We start from the raw sequence: 17,307 nt of genomic DNA on the forward strand, positions 1-17,307 counted from the left end.
ACAATGAATAGTTTAATTGTGTGCCCTGGGACTAATCGACCTATGGAATATTTATGGTAAAAATCTTATAGTTTACCTGTTGAAATGAGCTATATGTTTTTCATACATACACTGTTAGCATATGGATGCTTCCTCCAACGTGGTTTATGAATTCCTAAAGTGTGCTATTTTGGGTTTCCTTGAATTTTTCTTATAATATGGTCTATGATGTCACCTAGTGGCCACTTGCAAGAATTTCACTCATTCAAAAAAAATACTACATGACGTGCTTTCAAATACAGAATATAATTGTCCATAACAGAAAGCAGAGGCCAAATCGTGCATACCATTAAGTTATCTATGGCACTTCTTCAATATGTTGGCTGCTGTTGTCAACAAGATGGATGAGCATACATTCTGTTAAGGGAGCAGTCATACCTATCTTCTTTTTAATTTTTTTCCCCAAGACATATATTGTTTCTAAAAATATACATGGGTTTGCACAGACTGTGACCCTGCATCCACCTACGCATCTCTTGTTGCCAAAACGAAGGAAACATTCCAGTTGCGCAGAAACTGGGGAACAGACCGGGTTCGTGGAGCACTCATCTAACTGTAAGTATAAAATTAATATTTGGGCTGCTGAAAGTTAGGGGAAGTGGGGGTTAATTTAGGGGCAGTTATGGTTAATGGGGTGTTTAGGGGCAGCTATGGTTAATGGGGTGTTTAGGGATAATTTAGGGGCAGCTATGGTTAATAGGGTGTTTAGGGTTAATATAGGAGCAGCTGTGGTTAATGGGGTGTTTAGGGTTAATTTAGGGGCTGTTGTGGTTGATGGGGGTCTTTAGGGTTAATTTAGGGGATGCTGTGGTTAATGGTGTGTTTAGGGTTAATTTAGGGTAGTTGTGTTTGATGGGGTATTTAGAGTTAATTTAGGGGTAGTTATGGTTAATGGGGTGTTTAGGGTTAATTTAATTAATTTAATAAAGTTAACTTAAGGCACAGTTAGAGGTAAAGGGGGGCAGACTAAGGGGAATCTAAATCCTGGGGGCAGTGAAGATTAACCCAGTACTTATTTATAAAAGTATGGTGTCAGTGTGCTGTGAACAGGTCTGTGACTCTATGAGGGCACTATGAGATATCTGGGGGTATAAGGCATATACGGTATATAAGGCATATGTGGGGAGGGCAGCGTGGGATGTCTGGGGAGGATGGAGTGGTGTATCAGGGGGTATAAGGCATATCAGGCACAGTGGCATATGTGGGGGTAGAGTGGAGTGGTATATGTGGGAACCAGCGTGGAGTGGAATATGTGGGAGGCAGCGTGGAGTGGTAGATGTGGGAGGAAGCGTGGAGTGGCATATGTGGGAGGCAGCGTGGAGTGGCATATGTGGGAGGCAGCTTGGAGTGGCATATGTGGGAGGCAGCGTGGAGTGGCATATGTGGGAGGCAGCGTGGCATATGTGGGAGGCAGCGTGGCATGTGTGGGAGGCAGCGTGGCATGTGTGGGAGGCAGCGTGGCATGTGTGGGAGGCAGCGTGGCATGTGTGGGAGGCAGCGTGGCATGTGTGGGAGGCAGCGTGGCATGTGTGGGAGGCAGCGTGGCATGTCTGGGAGGCAGCGTGGCATGTCTGGGAGGCAGCGTGGCATGTCTGGGAGGCAGCGTGGCATGTCTGGGAGGCAGCGCGGCATGTCTGGGAGGCAGCGTGGCATGTCTGGGAGGCAGCGTGGCAAGCCTGGGCTCAAATGTGCATAAATTGGGGGGGCTGGTTGGGAAATAAAGACAAGGAAATGCATTTTATCAAAGTTTTTTTTATTCTGCTGTTTGTATTTAACATCATTTGTTTATTAAATTATTCTAAATAAACGAAAAATGTACATTCATTTTTTTTATCCGATTAATCGAAAAAATAATCGGCCAACTAATCGATTATGAAAATAATCGTTAGTTGCAGCCCTAATTTGAACTGATCATAATTTCATCATATGCATGTTAACAGAGGTGAAAGAGGTTAAATTAGGTGTTCTTCTTTCATTACCTTATACGAGGGAAGAAAGCAAAGCACTCCATGGCTTACAGTCTGGCACACAGACAGCAAAAGGGCTCCAACCTCATCCTGAAAATCAAAGGTTTCTGTATGCTGAAACGTGGCACAAAGCTTTCGGCCCTTTGGGCCGGCACCGATTGTTCCAACCCAGACCTAGCAGGTGGAAACACAATCAACTGTAAACAGTATAAAACAAAAGCCATGATATTTTTTCTAAAACATGTATATTTAGTTTAGAAAAAAACCTAATCAATTTACCATACAATTGATAGCAGAACTTAAGTCACACCTGGAGATAATTTGCATTATTATATGTATATGATTTTCTATATAGACACAAACAATATTCCATACTAGTATATTCAGATCATTTAAAGTAGCTGTGTCACAACACAAATTCTGTCTTTAAACCTAGTGTTCCAGTTTTTGGAACCATAAGCTGTCATTCCCATGTATCTTCTAGACACCGGTAGGCTTTTTACAGGTATGACAATAGCCATGTTTGGTTTACCATACGATAAGGAAAGGAAAGTTGCTCACCTGGGATTTATCGATGACATGATTTGCTTCCAGTTGAATCAAAAATTTGACACCAAGTTCAGATGAAAACGATCCCATTGGAGACAATGTGCCTGATGTCAGAACAATAGTGCGAACACAGCCACTTAGATCAGAAAATGCCTAGAACAATAAAGGATGTTTTTATTTCTTTTTTTGTTCAGTGGTATATATTGGAAAAGCTTTGTGAATGAACAAATAAATAAAGAATACAATTTATGGGAAACGCATCATGAACACTGGAGCAATAAATAGTTATGATGGATATAAAGTGTCTGCAAGAATACTGAATGTTATCAATTAAAAGGCAAAACGTTCTAAAGTCCAAGGAACAGTCATGTGCTCCAACAGAAGCATTTTATTTTTATTTAAAACATAACATTTTGTGAAAGTATTTTAATGTAGCTAGTGCTTTTTTTTTTTTTGTGCTCGATATTTCACTATTAAAAATCCTGTGGTACACGGTGCTAATTCTGCCCTTTATCCATTTAACATGTGCTCGCTTACCATATAGTGCTTTATGTATAAATAGTCTGCATTATTTTATAAAGGGAAATGGATATTACTGTACACGAGAAGATGTGTCCTTAGAAGAAGCTGCTAACATTTCTTGGGCTCCTACAGAAAAAGATGTAGTCACATAAAGCTTTTGGGACCTCAGAGGTCTCTTCTTAAGAAAGAATGCAATTGTCAAAATGTATTCCTATTAACACCAATTGTTTAGTTATTGTTGATAACATACTACGCGTTACTAGCAGTCAGATACACATTGGAAAATTATCTTTAACAAGTTACATGATTCTTGGAAGAGATGTTTTCTAAAGACTACAAATATTTGTCCATAGAAGTATAATCATCAAGATCCAGTAAAACTAGTAAACCCACTAATTGTTGCTTTACAGATGTTTGGGGAAGCACAGAGAAATATAACTCAAACGATCACGAGCTGAAGTTTTTACAATGAAGAAGCAAAGCGAAAAGGCAACGGAGCAATAAAGCTTTCCATCTTATGCTTAACAAGAAAATATATTATTATACAAACCATGGAATATTCTGCAGAGATTCAACATTCTTCAAACAGCGATTTGGCAACAAGTTCCCGCCAAAAGTAGTTTAGGTCTCTGCAGTCTTAGACACTATATTTTCCCTTAAAATCTGTTAAAACGCGCTGCCACATGCCTCCTTTGTGAGTGCAACAAGCCTAAGAAATCACCAACGTGCCTACACACGATTAACTTATCCGAAGAATAGCCTGGTCACTTTCTGTATTACCGTCAAAGGCCAGAGTTGCCCTTTTCCTGTACCTATTCTACATATGTTCAAATATTTGTCACAATAAACAAAGGCTTTTCTAAAGTTGATGTATATATATATATTTAGAACCAAATTCTTTCCTGTGAAGGAAAATGTCAAAAGGTAGGGTCATTCTTTAATCATGGCTTAAAAATAAATGAAACCACAAAATTCTCAACAACCCAACTGCAAAGCGAAGATGAGTAAACATCTCTCCCTTCACTTTTATATTATCTATTTTAAACATTTAATTCAGTTTTTGTTTAATGTAACCCCAAAGAAATAAGAGGTGGCTTAAAATGAGGCATAAAATAGAAAATAGTTCAGATACTTTTAATATATTTGTATTAGTTCAGATAAGTTGGGGGGGCGATCTAAAGAGATATAAATTTAGCAAAGCTTCAGGTATAAGAAATCAGTCATTGATCAGTCATCAGGGCCTTTCAGACGACATCCACTCTTCAATGGTAACTTTGTAATTCATTGCATAATCACAGCAAACACTATCCTGCTACAGTAAAATACAAAAATTGTGGGTATATAAAGCGCTAACATCGACACACCAACACATAAGTATATACTTAATATACTAATTACCCACAATTTTGTATTTTGTTGTTTTTTGCTAGTAGTGAGACACTATCAGGTCCAGTGCAGCTTCAGTCACTATTTGTGTTTATTGTTTTGTATCGATTATCTGTAAGTGTGCGTGTTTTTACATTTCTTTTTTTTTGCCAATTTTATTTTTAAATTGACTGATTATACTTCCCAAAAGTACGACAGTGCTTTCTGTTTGTAATGTTCTGTTAAGGCTTTCCACTCAGCTCAGAGACCCTATAATTTCCATTATTGTTTTGTGGTTTGTTTTTATCCACTAGATAAATAGATTTCCTTTTCAAAGTGGACCAACTATAGTTCTGACCACCATGACAGATCCTTGTATACTAACACTAACCAGCCAGAAAAACACCATCTGAGCATCATAAGAGTGGTATTTCCCCAACAGCTGCCTGCAAGTAATCCTGGTAATTCTGTTACATGCAGTGTCAAAAAATAAATATAATCGAACTAAAGTAGTCTGTAGGTGATTAGAGCTAATGAATGCAAGTTACCACGGCTGGATTGAGGCACCAGAAATTCAGTGTATACACTAGTGTCTTGCGCCGAGCACTTCTCCTGTTTCTAGGTCTTGCAAAGAAGCCGTTTTCATCAGGAATATCTTCTTTATTGGCCCAGGTATAAGACTGCTGCAGCGCTATCCTGTAATCGTCTGCAAATCTAAAAAATAAACAAAAGCAGGTTTTTGGATGCAGGTGCTGTATGTATCATATAAGTAGGGGAACTACTGTGGAATATATTTACGCCTCTCCAAAAATTCTACAGGACCCCTGTGACAAAATGCAGTTTCCACCTGTTTCTAACAAACCTGTTGTTCTGTCGAAACAGGTAATCCAGCACTAGGAAAAGTCCCTTCAACACCATCTGCGTTTGAGCGCTGAGCGTAGGAATTTTCACTACGTTTTCTTGTCCATTCAACATTGGTCTCTTTTCCTCTTTTTCAATTACTGCAGCAAAATTTGCCTAGGTAAGAACAAAAGAAAGCAAAAAAGGCAAAATGGAATTTGTCATGGCTTAATAATGACAGCCATATCATTCTGTTCAGTTTAATGAATGAAACCTTTAGGTGGAAAGGTTCCTTTTGCTTGAACTGGCTGCCGTGTAATTATAGCGGATGGATGCAACATTACAAGAATTCTATTGACATGAACATATCTACAACAAATCTCATAAAAAAAAAAAGAGAGGCAGTATTTACAATGTAAATCAACATTTTGTCTCTCCTATAACTATTTTGTTAACATACCCTAATCACATGTAATTAAACATTGGTTTAATGTTGGTTTAGCTCATATTAAAGTTTGCATTTAGAGATGTTCAATAAAATGGTTGTTGTCAGCATCAGGTATATTTAGCTCCACCTGTTTTTATAGCAATCATAAGTAGGATCCTATGAAGAGCTCAGCACTCCATACCTTGATTGGCTGTAGTGCATGTTGGTCTGTCATTGGTGTACAACACTGCACATTAAAGTTGCATTGCGTTCATCTGATGCTCTCATCCATATTTTTTGTGTGTTTATTTGAATTGTGTGTGCTGTATATGTTGTATGGGAGACATGGGAAAAAATAAGTGCAACAATTAATCTACACTATATGGACAAAAGTATTGGGAGGTTAGTCAAATCAAGTTCTTTCACAGCAAACTAATCCAACCATGTCTTTATGGACCTTGCATAGCATAGCATTTCTCAAAACAAATTGGTACGTCCCCTTCAGCATACCAAGACATTTTGGACAATGTTACGCTTCAAATTTTGTGGGAACAGTTTGAGGAAGACCCTTTTCTATTCTAGCATGACAGTAAACAAACCCAGGTCCATAAAGACACGGTTGGATGAGTTTGCTGCAGAAGAACTTGACTACACCGCACAGAGTCCTAACCTCAACCCCACTAAACTGGATAAACCGGAATGGAGATTGCGAGCCAGGCCTTCCTGTCCAACATCAGCGCCTGACCTTACAAATACTCTACTGGATGAATGGGCAAAAATTACCACAGAAATGCCAATCTTCTGTGGAAATACTTCCCAAAAGAAAGGAAGCTGTTATAGCTGCAAAGGAGGAACCAACTACATATTAATGTCTATGTATTTAGAATGTGATATCATAAACGCCTGTTGGTGTATCAGGTGTCCCAATGTTTTTGTCCATATAGCGTATGAGGTACCTTTGTTTTTTTATTGTTAATCAAGGATTTGTATCATGCTTTTCTGTACATTTTCTGATCAGTGATTATTTTTTTTCTTTCAACCTTACCACATATATGTTATTTAATTTATTAAACTGTTAAATGTAGCATATGAAAAAGCGACATCTGCTTTTTATTACTATGCATACTTACATTGGTCTTATTTTACATATGTTCACAAATTGTCATTATTATTATTATTTATTGTTTTATATAGTGCCATCAAATTCCGTAGTGCTCATATTAGGTGTTCTCCTTATATTCGTACCTTCAAAAGTGGAAATGTTGTATTTGTTATGCCCATTTGATAGAAAATTTCAAGAATTTCTTTACCACTCCATACTTTATTGGATGATTCATATTCTCTTTCAACCAGTTGATCAGAGCACTCCTTCACCCAACTGAAAAATAAAATGGTCAATGATGATTGAATCACTGAGTCTTGCAGACTAAACAGTATATAAATCGAAGAAGCTTGGCACATAATGTGTTGTGTTAAGGATGCTTTGTGGTTGCCAGGTACGGTCACATCCTGAGAAAGGAACAGGTCACTGTCCGAGACTGTCTCATTGACTTACTTATCCGAGTCCTCACTCTCCTGTCCTTGGACTTTGCTATAACCCTTTCCAACCAATTCCCTCCTCCCTTCAGGTGTTATTCCGGGGGCAAGGCTGCTATTTCTATACCCATGGAACTGTTTTTATTACTGTACGATGTGATTACTGTATGATGTGATTACTGTTGCTTCTTTGTATTCAGTACATTCTGTTATTGACAGTATACACATGCTATAACAGTATGTTCTTGGTTAAACTACTGATGTTTGAGTAATGCACAACATTGCATTTTGCCCAGTATGAAAAGTTTCTTTGGTACTTTAATACTGAATGAAAAATAAAAATAAATAAAAAAGTCACATAGGTAACCGAAACCCCTTAGTGATGCTACTAACAGATGTTGCTGTAATTTTCTCCTCTCTCATTTACCGAACTCACAAAAATTATATATTTTTTTCTTTCTTAAGGACAAGAAAGGCTTTCTTTAGACACCATTATTTTGATCATATCATCTAATTTACTATTGAAAAATTAAAACGTGAAAATCAAAAACCTTTTTCTGCTATTATTTGAAAAAGCTTTTACTCACCTACAAAAGCTAATGGAAACAAACCCTAATAGATTCTTATATATGTCCTGAGTTTAAAAATACCCAATGTGTTTATATTTTTGCAGGTTTCTTTGTTGCTTTTTTTTTTTACAAGTTATAGTGCAATAAGTACAGGTAGAATATTGCTATTTTAAAACCATTTTTTCAAGTCTGGTCATTCTGCTTCCATTTCCTATTTGAGGCATCTTTGTAGCCGGCCAATTCAATTTACCCCATCAAATCATATATTTTTTGAAAACCAGACATCCCAAGGTATTTCAAATGCTAGTATTTTAACTATTTCCAGACACAATTTCTACCACCAGCCATTATAAAAGTTTTTGGTAGTAGGTGTACTTCAAGTATGAATTTGCCGCTCCTGGTATACCAAGGCCAAACAACAACCCAATGTGTTCAGCAACATCTCCTGAGTACAGTGATACTCCCCATGCATAGGTTTGTCTGGTACTTTGTGGGCTAAAAGGCCACATTTGGGAGGTGTGTATCTTTCGCTTTGGAATTTTGACACCTGACCATCCTGCGTCTATGTTCTAATTGCTACATCTTTGAAGCTGGCCAATTCATTGTTCGGATGTATCTATAAGCACATAACCACTAGCCCAAAGAAAACAAGTATATTCCATAGAAGCCGCAATGAAGCGGCTTACGGTTCTTCCCCATGAAAAAAGCTACGCAAGTTTTGTTTGTTTCTCTTTTTCATCAAGCCAAATAAGCTCAAATAAAATGATTTATACAAAATGAAGAAAATATCCTAGAAATAAAGATATTTTAGCGGTACATTGTGTATTAACATGTCCATGTAAAAATGTATATATTTAAAATAATCTCACAATTGACTAAGTACCTAGCAGCCAGCACATAAAACAGATTAAACTGTCTGCTCTTTATCGCATGAATACATGATTTTTTCTTCTAGAGGCATGTGCTAGTTTTGATATACACAGGCTTGAATTTCTGACAGTTCATTTAAATAAAAATGTGTGGTTGCAGTGTTTATCCATGTAATTAACTCAAATTTGTGAATGAAAATGACACTAATTGCAAACTTACTTTGACAGACTGTAACATACAGCCCTTAAAGGCTCATGTTCATGGACTCTGATGCCATGATTCACCATACTGTCAATTTCATCTCGCGCAAAAGTTAGCTGCGCATCCGTAACTCTGTAACTGGCCGACTCCCGAGCACAATCTTCAATATTGTGAGCTTCATCTAAGATGACCACTTGATTTTCCAAACAGATATCCATCTAGGAGAAAATAAATTACATGGTATGATTCATTGCTGCAGATTAAGATCTTTTAATGGGCTTTCAATCAGATGCCAGCAAAGCAGGAAAATAAATCCATGGCCTGTTTCTGTGGGTTCAACATGGGAGAATATATAATAAAATAAAGCTATCTTGTTGGTAGGGGTGGAGATCACATTTCTGTCCTAAAGGATGAAATGATTGGGGTAACAAGTGAAACGGTACTGAAAAGGAAGTAGACAGTGGCTGTGCCAATTAAGAATGCAAATGAACCCTTTAAGGACAACAGGTCATCTTTAAACCCCTTAATGACAATGCATTGTGAGCCTGATCCTGCCATCTGAATGTCGCAGCTGAAATCCAGACTCATGAGTCCAGGCAACGTTCTTCCAGTCTTCCATTATCCAATTTTGGTGAGCCTGTGCGAATTGTAGCCTCAATCTCCTGTTTTAGCCGACAGGAGCAGCACCCGCTGTGGTCTTCTGCTGCTGTAGCCCATCTGCTTCAAGGTTCAACGTGTTGTGCGTTCAGAGATGGTATTCTGCATACCTTGGTTGCAACAAGTGGTTATTTGAGTTACTGTTGCTGTGAACCAGTCTGTCCATTCTTCTCTGAAATCAACCAGGCATTTTTATCCACACAACTGCCCCACACTGGAGGTTTTCTCTTTTTGGACCATTCTCTGTAAACCCTAGAGATGGTTGTGCGTGAAAATCCTAGTAAATTAGCAGTAAATCTGAAATACTCAGAACACCCAGTATGGCACCAACAACCATGCCACAATCAGATTCAATTAATTCCCCATTCTGATGCTCGGTTTGAACTTCAGCAAGTTGTCTTGACCATGTCTACATGACTAAATGCATTGGGTTGTTGCCATGTGATTGGCTGAATAGCTATTTGTGTTAACATGCATATTAAAATGCTTAAGAATGTATTAAACAACATTATCAAAACTGCACATAAACTTTGACTGAAATTTAGAAGTGACTGTAATCCAGCGTGGAGAAAGAATTAGCAAACAGCATCTTAAATTACATTTCTACAAAGCTATACTTACACTTTCCCTAATCTGTGAGTCCAGCAGATAGTTGTAAGGACAGAACACGATGTCTGCTTCTTTCATCAGCTCACGTGCAGCGAAGTAAGCGCATGCACGCAGCCTTATGCCCATTCCTACCAATTCTTCAATGTCCCATGCCTGATTCATTCCTAGCCTATATTGAAGTACAGGCTGCTCGCTCATTTTTTGTGCACCATGGTAGTAACGGCAAGTCTGTCCCTAAAATGTAAAAAAAATAATAATAATATGAGTTACTTCCTTTCTACTGAAAAATATGGTTTAAATATATGGATTAAGTAGAACTTAAAAATGCGCCGATAACACTATATTGACTGATGTGCTTACATTGTAGTAATCAATTAAATAAAACATTGCAGTCATAATTATGTCAGGACACAAACTATCAACACACTAAATATTCTTGGGGAAACCGGAGTGGAGTCAAATCTTTAATGCAAAGTATACCTCCAGAAACTAAGTTAACTATTGATGTGCCAGCTGCAAAATGTGTATATATAAATTTAAAAAGAAAAACAAAAAACATAATCATATTTAATTAAGAGTTCCCATAACACTAGCCTTTCTACCAAATATATTTTGGGTGTAAGTGCTCCAGATGAATTATTTTTGGGAACTACAGTTACATGAACTATAACTTAAAATCAATAATGGGGTTAACATATTTTTGTTGCACGCCTCCAACTATTAATGGATCTGTATCCGAAGGCAGGATATCCTGGAGCAGGAGGGCCCTTTAAATCATTCCTGTAGATGAGAATTCAACCTTCATATTGCCTTGGCTCCGAAGAACAGGTTACTGTAAGTAGCTTATGTTCTAGAAAAGAGAATCTGTTAGCAGATGCCCTGTCAATTGGCTGCATTTTGCAAGAGGACATTCAGCTAGATTTAAAGAGCTTTCGCAGGCACTGCCAGAAATGTGGTTATAACCCAAGACGTCTTTGTGTTGAAATGTCCTAGGGGCTCCATAAAGTTCCTATAAACATTTTAAGATTCCCAAATCAATGAAGGAAATGCAAGGATGATTTAACAGTCCGGGGGGATTGGGGCCATGTTTGCTTATATGCTGCTTTCACTTTGCCATAAACCAAAACACTCCAGCACACCACTTTAAATCATGCAGAGATTTAACTCTTCACCTGCTGATCAGACAAGGAAAAAATGAAGAATGAACTGTACGAGAATAATGCAGAGAGTTAAAGGGAACTGTCACCTTAATAGCATTTAATTTAATTACAGCTGGGGATTTTTGTTTTTCAAATCACTTTTGTTTCAATGATCTGTCTAAACGTTAATAAGTATAAACAGGGTATAAAAATGTATAAATTTAACGTACAGAACAAAAAAAAAAGGAAATGATCCCGTCTATTGAGTAAAGCCAATCATAATGCTTTTAAGGACTGCAGAACCATTTAGTCTGACCATTGTTTTTACCACCTGAAAGACAACAAACTTGTGTCTACTATGTACTATGTGTCCTGACCTATGTTACTGTTAACACTATCTTTATACCATACATGCTAACAATCTTCTGTGTATTAACTTTTGTCACGTCTGCTGGGTGACCATTCCACTGATCCACCACCCTGTCTGGGAATTTTTTTTTTTATTTTTTTTTTTACATTGAATCTAACCTTCACACCTGGAAATAACAAGTGCCCTAACATACTGCAAACAATATTTCAGTTCCTTGGTTTGCAGGAGGAGCATTAGGCCAAACACATCTCCTACTCATCAGTGCATACGCTCCATCGCTGACTCGCATCAGATTCCTAGTGGAGCTTAACACGACCCACCCACACGTAGGTGCAGAAAACCCTCCCACTGATTTCTATGGGGGCACTTTCCTGCCAGTGAGGAAGGAAGGTAAGTAGTTTATTTTACAGCATGTATACAGTGCAGCACCTTCTAAGTACCAAGTAATGGATTTTTCCCTTGTCCATTTATATCACTGCTAGCCTGCAGGATACATTTTTTTTTTTAAATAAAAGGTTGCAGTTTAATGGGGCAGTCTGTTCAGCTTGTAAGGTGAACAAGGACTTATAATGCAAAACAGAAGCAATGGTTTGGAAAAGTGATAATGTTGTGCAAATAAAAAGGTTACAATGTCATGCCTTGTATTATAAAAGGAGGAAAAAATATATAAGCAAAGGGAATTTTCAAGAGCTACAATACAGGAATGTTACTTTATAACCTATTTGTACGTTAGTACTCTTTCGATGATAAAAAAACACATAAGGTATATTTTTGATGACATAGCTGCCTTTTTTATGTGTGCTGGTCTCAAGCAAGCTGGTTTCTGACATATGAATCACTGCTCAGATGTGTTTCTTACTGAACAGGTATGTTTTGCATCAGAGTCATTCACTATTTTAAAAAGTGCTTTATAAAATACTTCTAGCCTTCACTGAAAATAGAGTTTAAAGGAAAGTTACAGTTTCAACCCAATCACTTCACTTAAAATATATGCTGTCATTCCCCTTAGGACGTCCAAGCATGTCCTTATAATCTGCGGCAAAAAGCCCATTAGGATGTAAAAAAAAAAAATGGAAAATAATACTGCTTGCAACCTGGGGAAGCAGCCTTGCTTTTGCCATGGAGTCACATAGCATGACCTCCCTGTGTTCTTGCTTTGCTGTGACAGTTCATTGAAACTGTTCACAAAGGGCTGGTCTGATCTGGGAGGAAGTTAGTGAGCAAGCTAGTGAGTGGGAAGGTATTATGATTGCATGTTAGAATGAGGATGTATGTACATGTGTGTGCTAACATGAGTGTGTATGTGAGCATGAATGTGTTAGGTGTTCTGGGATAGAGATGACACAGACAAGGAGTTCGGAGGCAAAGATGTCACAGCCAGGGTATTCAGAGGCACCGACAAGATGTTTGGTGGCAACAACAGCACAGGCAGAATGTTTGGGAGCAAAGATGGCAAAAGTAGGCTGATAAGGGGCACTGACAAGCTGTTTGGGGGCAAAGATGGCACAGACAAATGGTTTGTGAACAAAGATGGTGCTGATAAGCTGTTTTACAACCAGCTACTGCCCCAAATGTGACAAACTAGAAGTCCAAATTCAATCAAATTGTTACATTTCACTAACCAATTCTCTATAAATATATAGCCTAAACAACCTTTTAACTCTTCATGGGATCACTAATAAACAGCGAAAAGGTTCACAAGAAGCTTTACACAAATCCAGCAAAAAGTTGATATTAAGGCCATAGAATTTCTGTTACTAAACAGTTATATCTGAAAAATGCATAAATCGTGCCTCCTTTGGTACAACATAGGTTATAGTGCTAAAGGTGACTGCATCAACAAAGTTTGCCGGTGTGCCTTCCCTCTTGACGCCTTGTAACCATAAGGTGGCTGCACCTGAAAGCTAATTCCTGCTGGAATGGGAGACAGGTGGAAATTATTATTATTTGATGGTGAGCACGAGTTTCTGAAGAGGTGAGATTACAAATGTAAAATGTATTAGCAGTGACACAGGAGCTTCTATGAAACAGGACATCTGACACCCTTGTTACACAAGTCATTGGATATCGTCTGTCTTTAAGAAAGGAATGAAAGGATCTGCCTCATTCACTTCCAAGTTTAACATGACAATATAGTAAAAGTGCTTTTTCAAGTAACATCACCTTCTTTCGGTTTACAACCGAATGAAACACCTACATACATTACCAATATAGAGTACATGTTTTGTACAAGCCAGGGATGGAAAACTGAAAGAGCAAAATCTTAGAAATAAAATTGTCATGGCTCTTTGACTCTATTTTATATTAATCTTTAGGAATCTATCGCTTACATTGTCTCCTTAGCTCTACAGAATTTATTCCCCTTAGGACGTACCAGTGCATTCTATACTTCTCATATGGATGAATCTGAGATCACGGCGAACTGGCAGGGGCTATTCAGAATTCAGTTCTGTATTAGTATACACATAAAATGTTGCCTGCTAAGAAGGTCAGTACAACAATGTAATTGTTGATAAATAGGCTGACAGCACACTATAGCAAAACTTATATAATGATGAATATTAGTATAACTCGCAAGGTAATATGGGCAGACTTTTGTATTGTAAATGATTTTGCTGTTGCATACCTTGTTTATATAAAACAAATATTAGCAGAACAAGTTACTGCTTCAAGAAGACAAAATATGGAGGAAACTGTGGAAGAGGAGTCCAGTTTCAGCAACAGGGCTGCAACTCCTAGGTCAAGTAAGTCTTTCATTTTATGTTTTTTATTTTGAAGAATGCATATTAAAAGTACTCACAGAGTACTTTAATATGCATTCTTCCTTAATGGGAGTGTCGGGACATTTTCCAACACAGGAGCATTACATTTCCAAGTTTTTAAATAGAAAGCAGTGATCATGGAATCCAACGGACTTTTCCAGTCAACCGAGCGGTTTTTTTTTTTACGAATGGACCATTGTATACTTCAGATATTGATTGAAAATTAATACATAAACCAGTAGAAAAACCAAAATACTATAGATTCATATGCCTACAACACGTTTCAGGTATCATAACCACCAAAACGAGGAGCTGGTTAATATCAGTTACATCACAGGAGTCTGACCCGCTACAACCACCCCCAATCCCCATTAAGACTGGAAGCACATGCATCTCTTGTGACATTAAAAAAAAGGAAGGCTGGCAGAGAAGCAAAGTGCAGAGGGAACAAACTCAGTGGCCCCAATGGAAGGTTTTGATCGGGAAATTAGAGAAAATGGTACACTATTGCAAAACAGGAATGCATTTATTTAACATGTATACAAGAGCAGTACATAATAACTTACCTTAAGTATTTAGGAAGGTTAGAAAAGCAAGTCTAGATAAAGCAGCACTTTTATCATCCTATTTTATATATAGCCTTAAAAAGCTACAGGGTTGGATGCATGCAAGTACTTTCAATTTTCTAAAGTTGTTTACACAGGTGAATAAAAATGTATCTGTTATAAACATAGGAAGCCAGCATTTATTCCTAATGATGTCCAGTGAACAAAATGTTTTTACAAACTAGGTGAATTTTAAGTTTTAGCATAATGAAAAACCCTAAGTGACCCTAAGAGAAAACCCCTTCTGACACCAAAGTGAAGCACTTTTTCTATAAAAGTTACAATGGCTTCAGACACAAACCCAAGGCTAGGTTTTGGCTAACCCCCCCCCCCCCATATCTTCAAAACTACTTACATCTTTGGCATCTAGAAGCTCCTTGCATTTTTCATTTCTGTTACTGTGAATCTCCGGGTGGACACATGTGTGATCTCTGCTAGACAGAATAGTCATACGGACGCCAGAATAGGCCGTCCTCCGCAACTCCTTAGTAATCTGGGCTATCTGCTTATGTGTTCGGGTACCAAAAAATATTTTGGGCACACTCAGCTTTTCACCATTTTCTTTCTTCTTACAACTTTCTTTGGTTTTCTCCTGGATTTTGGTACAACCACAAAAACAATTCTGGCATGGTTCTGAAGACTAAAAATAAAAACAACAAAAGATTAAAATTTGATAACAGTTTCATATTATTTTAGAAATAATGAATGATCTCTTAGATCTTAAATTGAATGCTTCGTTTGTTTGTTTTTTTTTTGAGGTCGACATTTTAAGTTAAGTAACCATGAATGTGCATAAGTGGGACGGTAATAGTTTTTTTTTTGCTTAACCAAGTGTCTCAGCTATTTAGAGCCAACATATATAGGAAGCAGATGACAACATCAACTCCGTGTGCTACAGCCTGTCCAGTCCAATACAAAATAGACTGTATGGAAAATGAAAGACAAAAAGGTCCACCCACAGGAAAAAAATAATAATAAAAAAAAAATAATAATGTATATATATATATATATATATATATATATATATATATATATAAATAAATATAATCAGAAATGAATGTAAGACACTCACACAAGCAGCATAGCCCAGAACCTTTAAACCAAATGGGATGGCTGCCACCTTGCCATGTTTCCTCTACATATCGCTACAGAACACCCTAAAAAGCCCAGGACACTAGCAAAAAAAACAGCAAAGCACCGTATGTCTAACAGAGTGTCATGGTTTTATTTTTTGGGTTTTTTTGCTCCTCTTTGTAAACAGTAAAACATTAGTAACTAGTAAGAAGGCTATTAGCATAAGAATGATGCTTGACTCATATCTTGTAATTTGCATAGTGCAACTATTGCTCTTTGCATAGGGGTAGATAGCGTGTGTACATATGTATATACATAACTGGTTTTCTTCGCATCACAATTTAAAAGACTGTAACTGGAAACGCGACAAACTGTAAATGGAGGAGATAGAAATCTTCAATTACAGCTCAGTTTACTAGCTCTTAAGGTGCATAAAGCCAGATTGATGGTACCCTGAGATAGTGATACATGTACTGGAAGCCAGCAAAAGAATTAATCCTGGGCTACTAGAAAATAAAAAGATCCTTTATGAAGCAATTGAGATAGCACTTCAAATTGTGAGAGCTTGTGAAAACATTCTATAAATCAGACGACTTTCGGTGGTAATGCTAAAAAATTGTAATAGCTTATATTTTTTCCATTATTTAGTGATTTATATAATGCCATCATAAATCACAGTGCTGTGCACCATGTAAGTATGACATAAAAGGTAGCAATTTGGATTTGCAGAAATAAGATGTGAGTAGGGGCCCTGCCTAGATAAATTTATAATCTTATTGTTTGCCTGAAATATGCGTTAGTAATACAAATTAACTTCTGTCCCTTCCTCCAATCATCTAACACAGGGCAATATTTCTACAAACTAAAATGTATCCAAATTAAAACTATATTTTCTATAGATATTTACCCGAAATATAGATTTATCTCCTTGACATCTCTAAGAACATAGTATCACATTTACAAAAAGCCTAATATATATCACAAATCAGAAGGAGCCGGCCACAGGCTCCACACTGTCATGTCTGGTGTAACAGAGCTCGGCGTAAGCACTGGTACACCATTAGCATTTGAACACCTGATCTTACCTTCTAAGCATCAAAGCCGACACTGAAAACTGCCTAAAATGTGACATGGAGGCTTGATGCAGGTCTAAAGGGGTGTTGTACTCCCCCAAACTTGCTGGGGGGGGGGAAAACATTATTTGTT

At 37.5% G+C, this 17,307-nt stretch overlaps 1 protein-coding gene across 1 annotated transcript in view; it reads right to left on the reverse strand.

Annotated features, from left to right (window-relative positions):
• BRIP1 (BRCA1 interacting helicase 1) overlaps window positions 1-17,307 on the reverse strand; it is a 101,283-nt gene that overhangs the window by 61,874 nt on the left and 22,102 nt on the right. The window contains exons 7-14 of the mRNA XM_053454584.1: window positions 15,383-15,667; window positions 10,164-10,385; window positions 8,904-9,103; window positions 6,955-7,087; window positions 5,305-5,459; window positions 4,991-5,156; window positions 2,568-2,708; window positions 2,019-2,180 (exon numbers count right to left, since the gene is read on the reverse strand). Coding sequence (XP_053310559.1) covers window positions 2,019-2,180; window positions 2,568-2,708; window positions 4,991-5,156; window positions 5,305-5,459; window positions 6,955-7,087; window positions 8,904-9,103; window positions 10,164-10,385; window positions 15,383-15,667 — 1,464 coding nt within the window. The remainder of the gene's footprint in view (window positions 1-2,018; window positions 2,181-2,567; window positions 2,709-4,990; window positions 5,157-5,304; window positions 5,460-6,954; window positions 7,088-8,903; window positions 9,104-10,163; window positions 10,386-15,382; window positions 15,668-17,307) is intronic.

The sequence above is a fragment of the Spea bombifrons genome, chromosome 2, assembly GCF_027358695.1.
Source record: "Spea bombifrons isolate aSpeBom1 chromosome 2, aSpeBom1.2.pri, whole genome shotgun sequence".
NCBI classification, from domain to species: Eukaryota; Metazoa; Chordata; class Amphibia; order Anura; family Pelobatidae; genus Spea; species Spea bombifrons.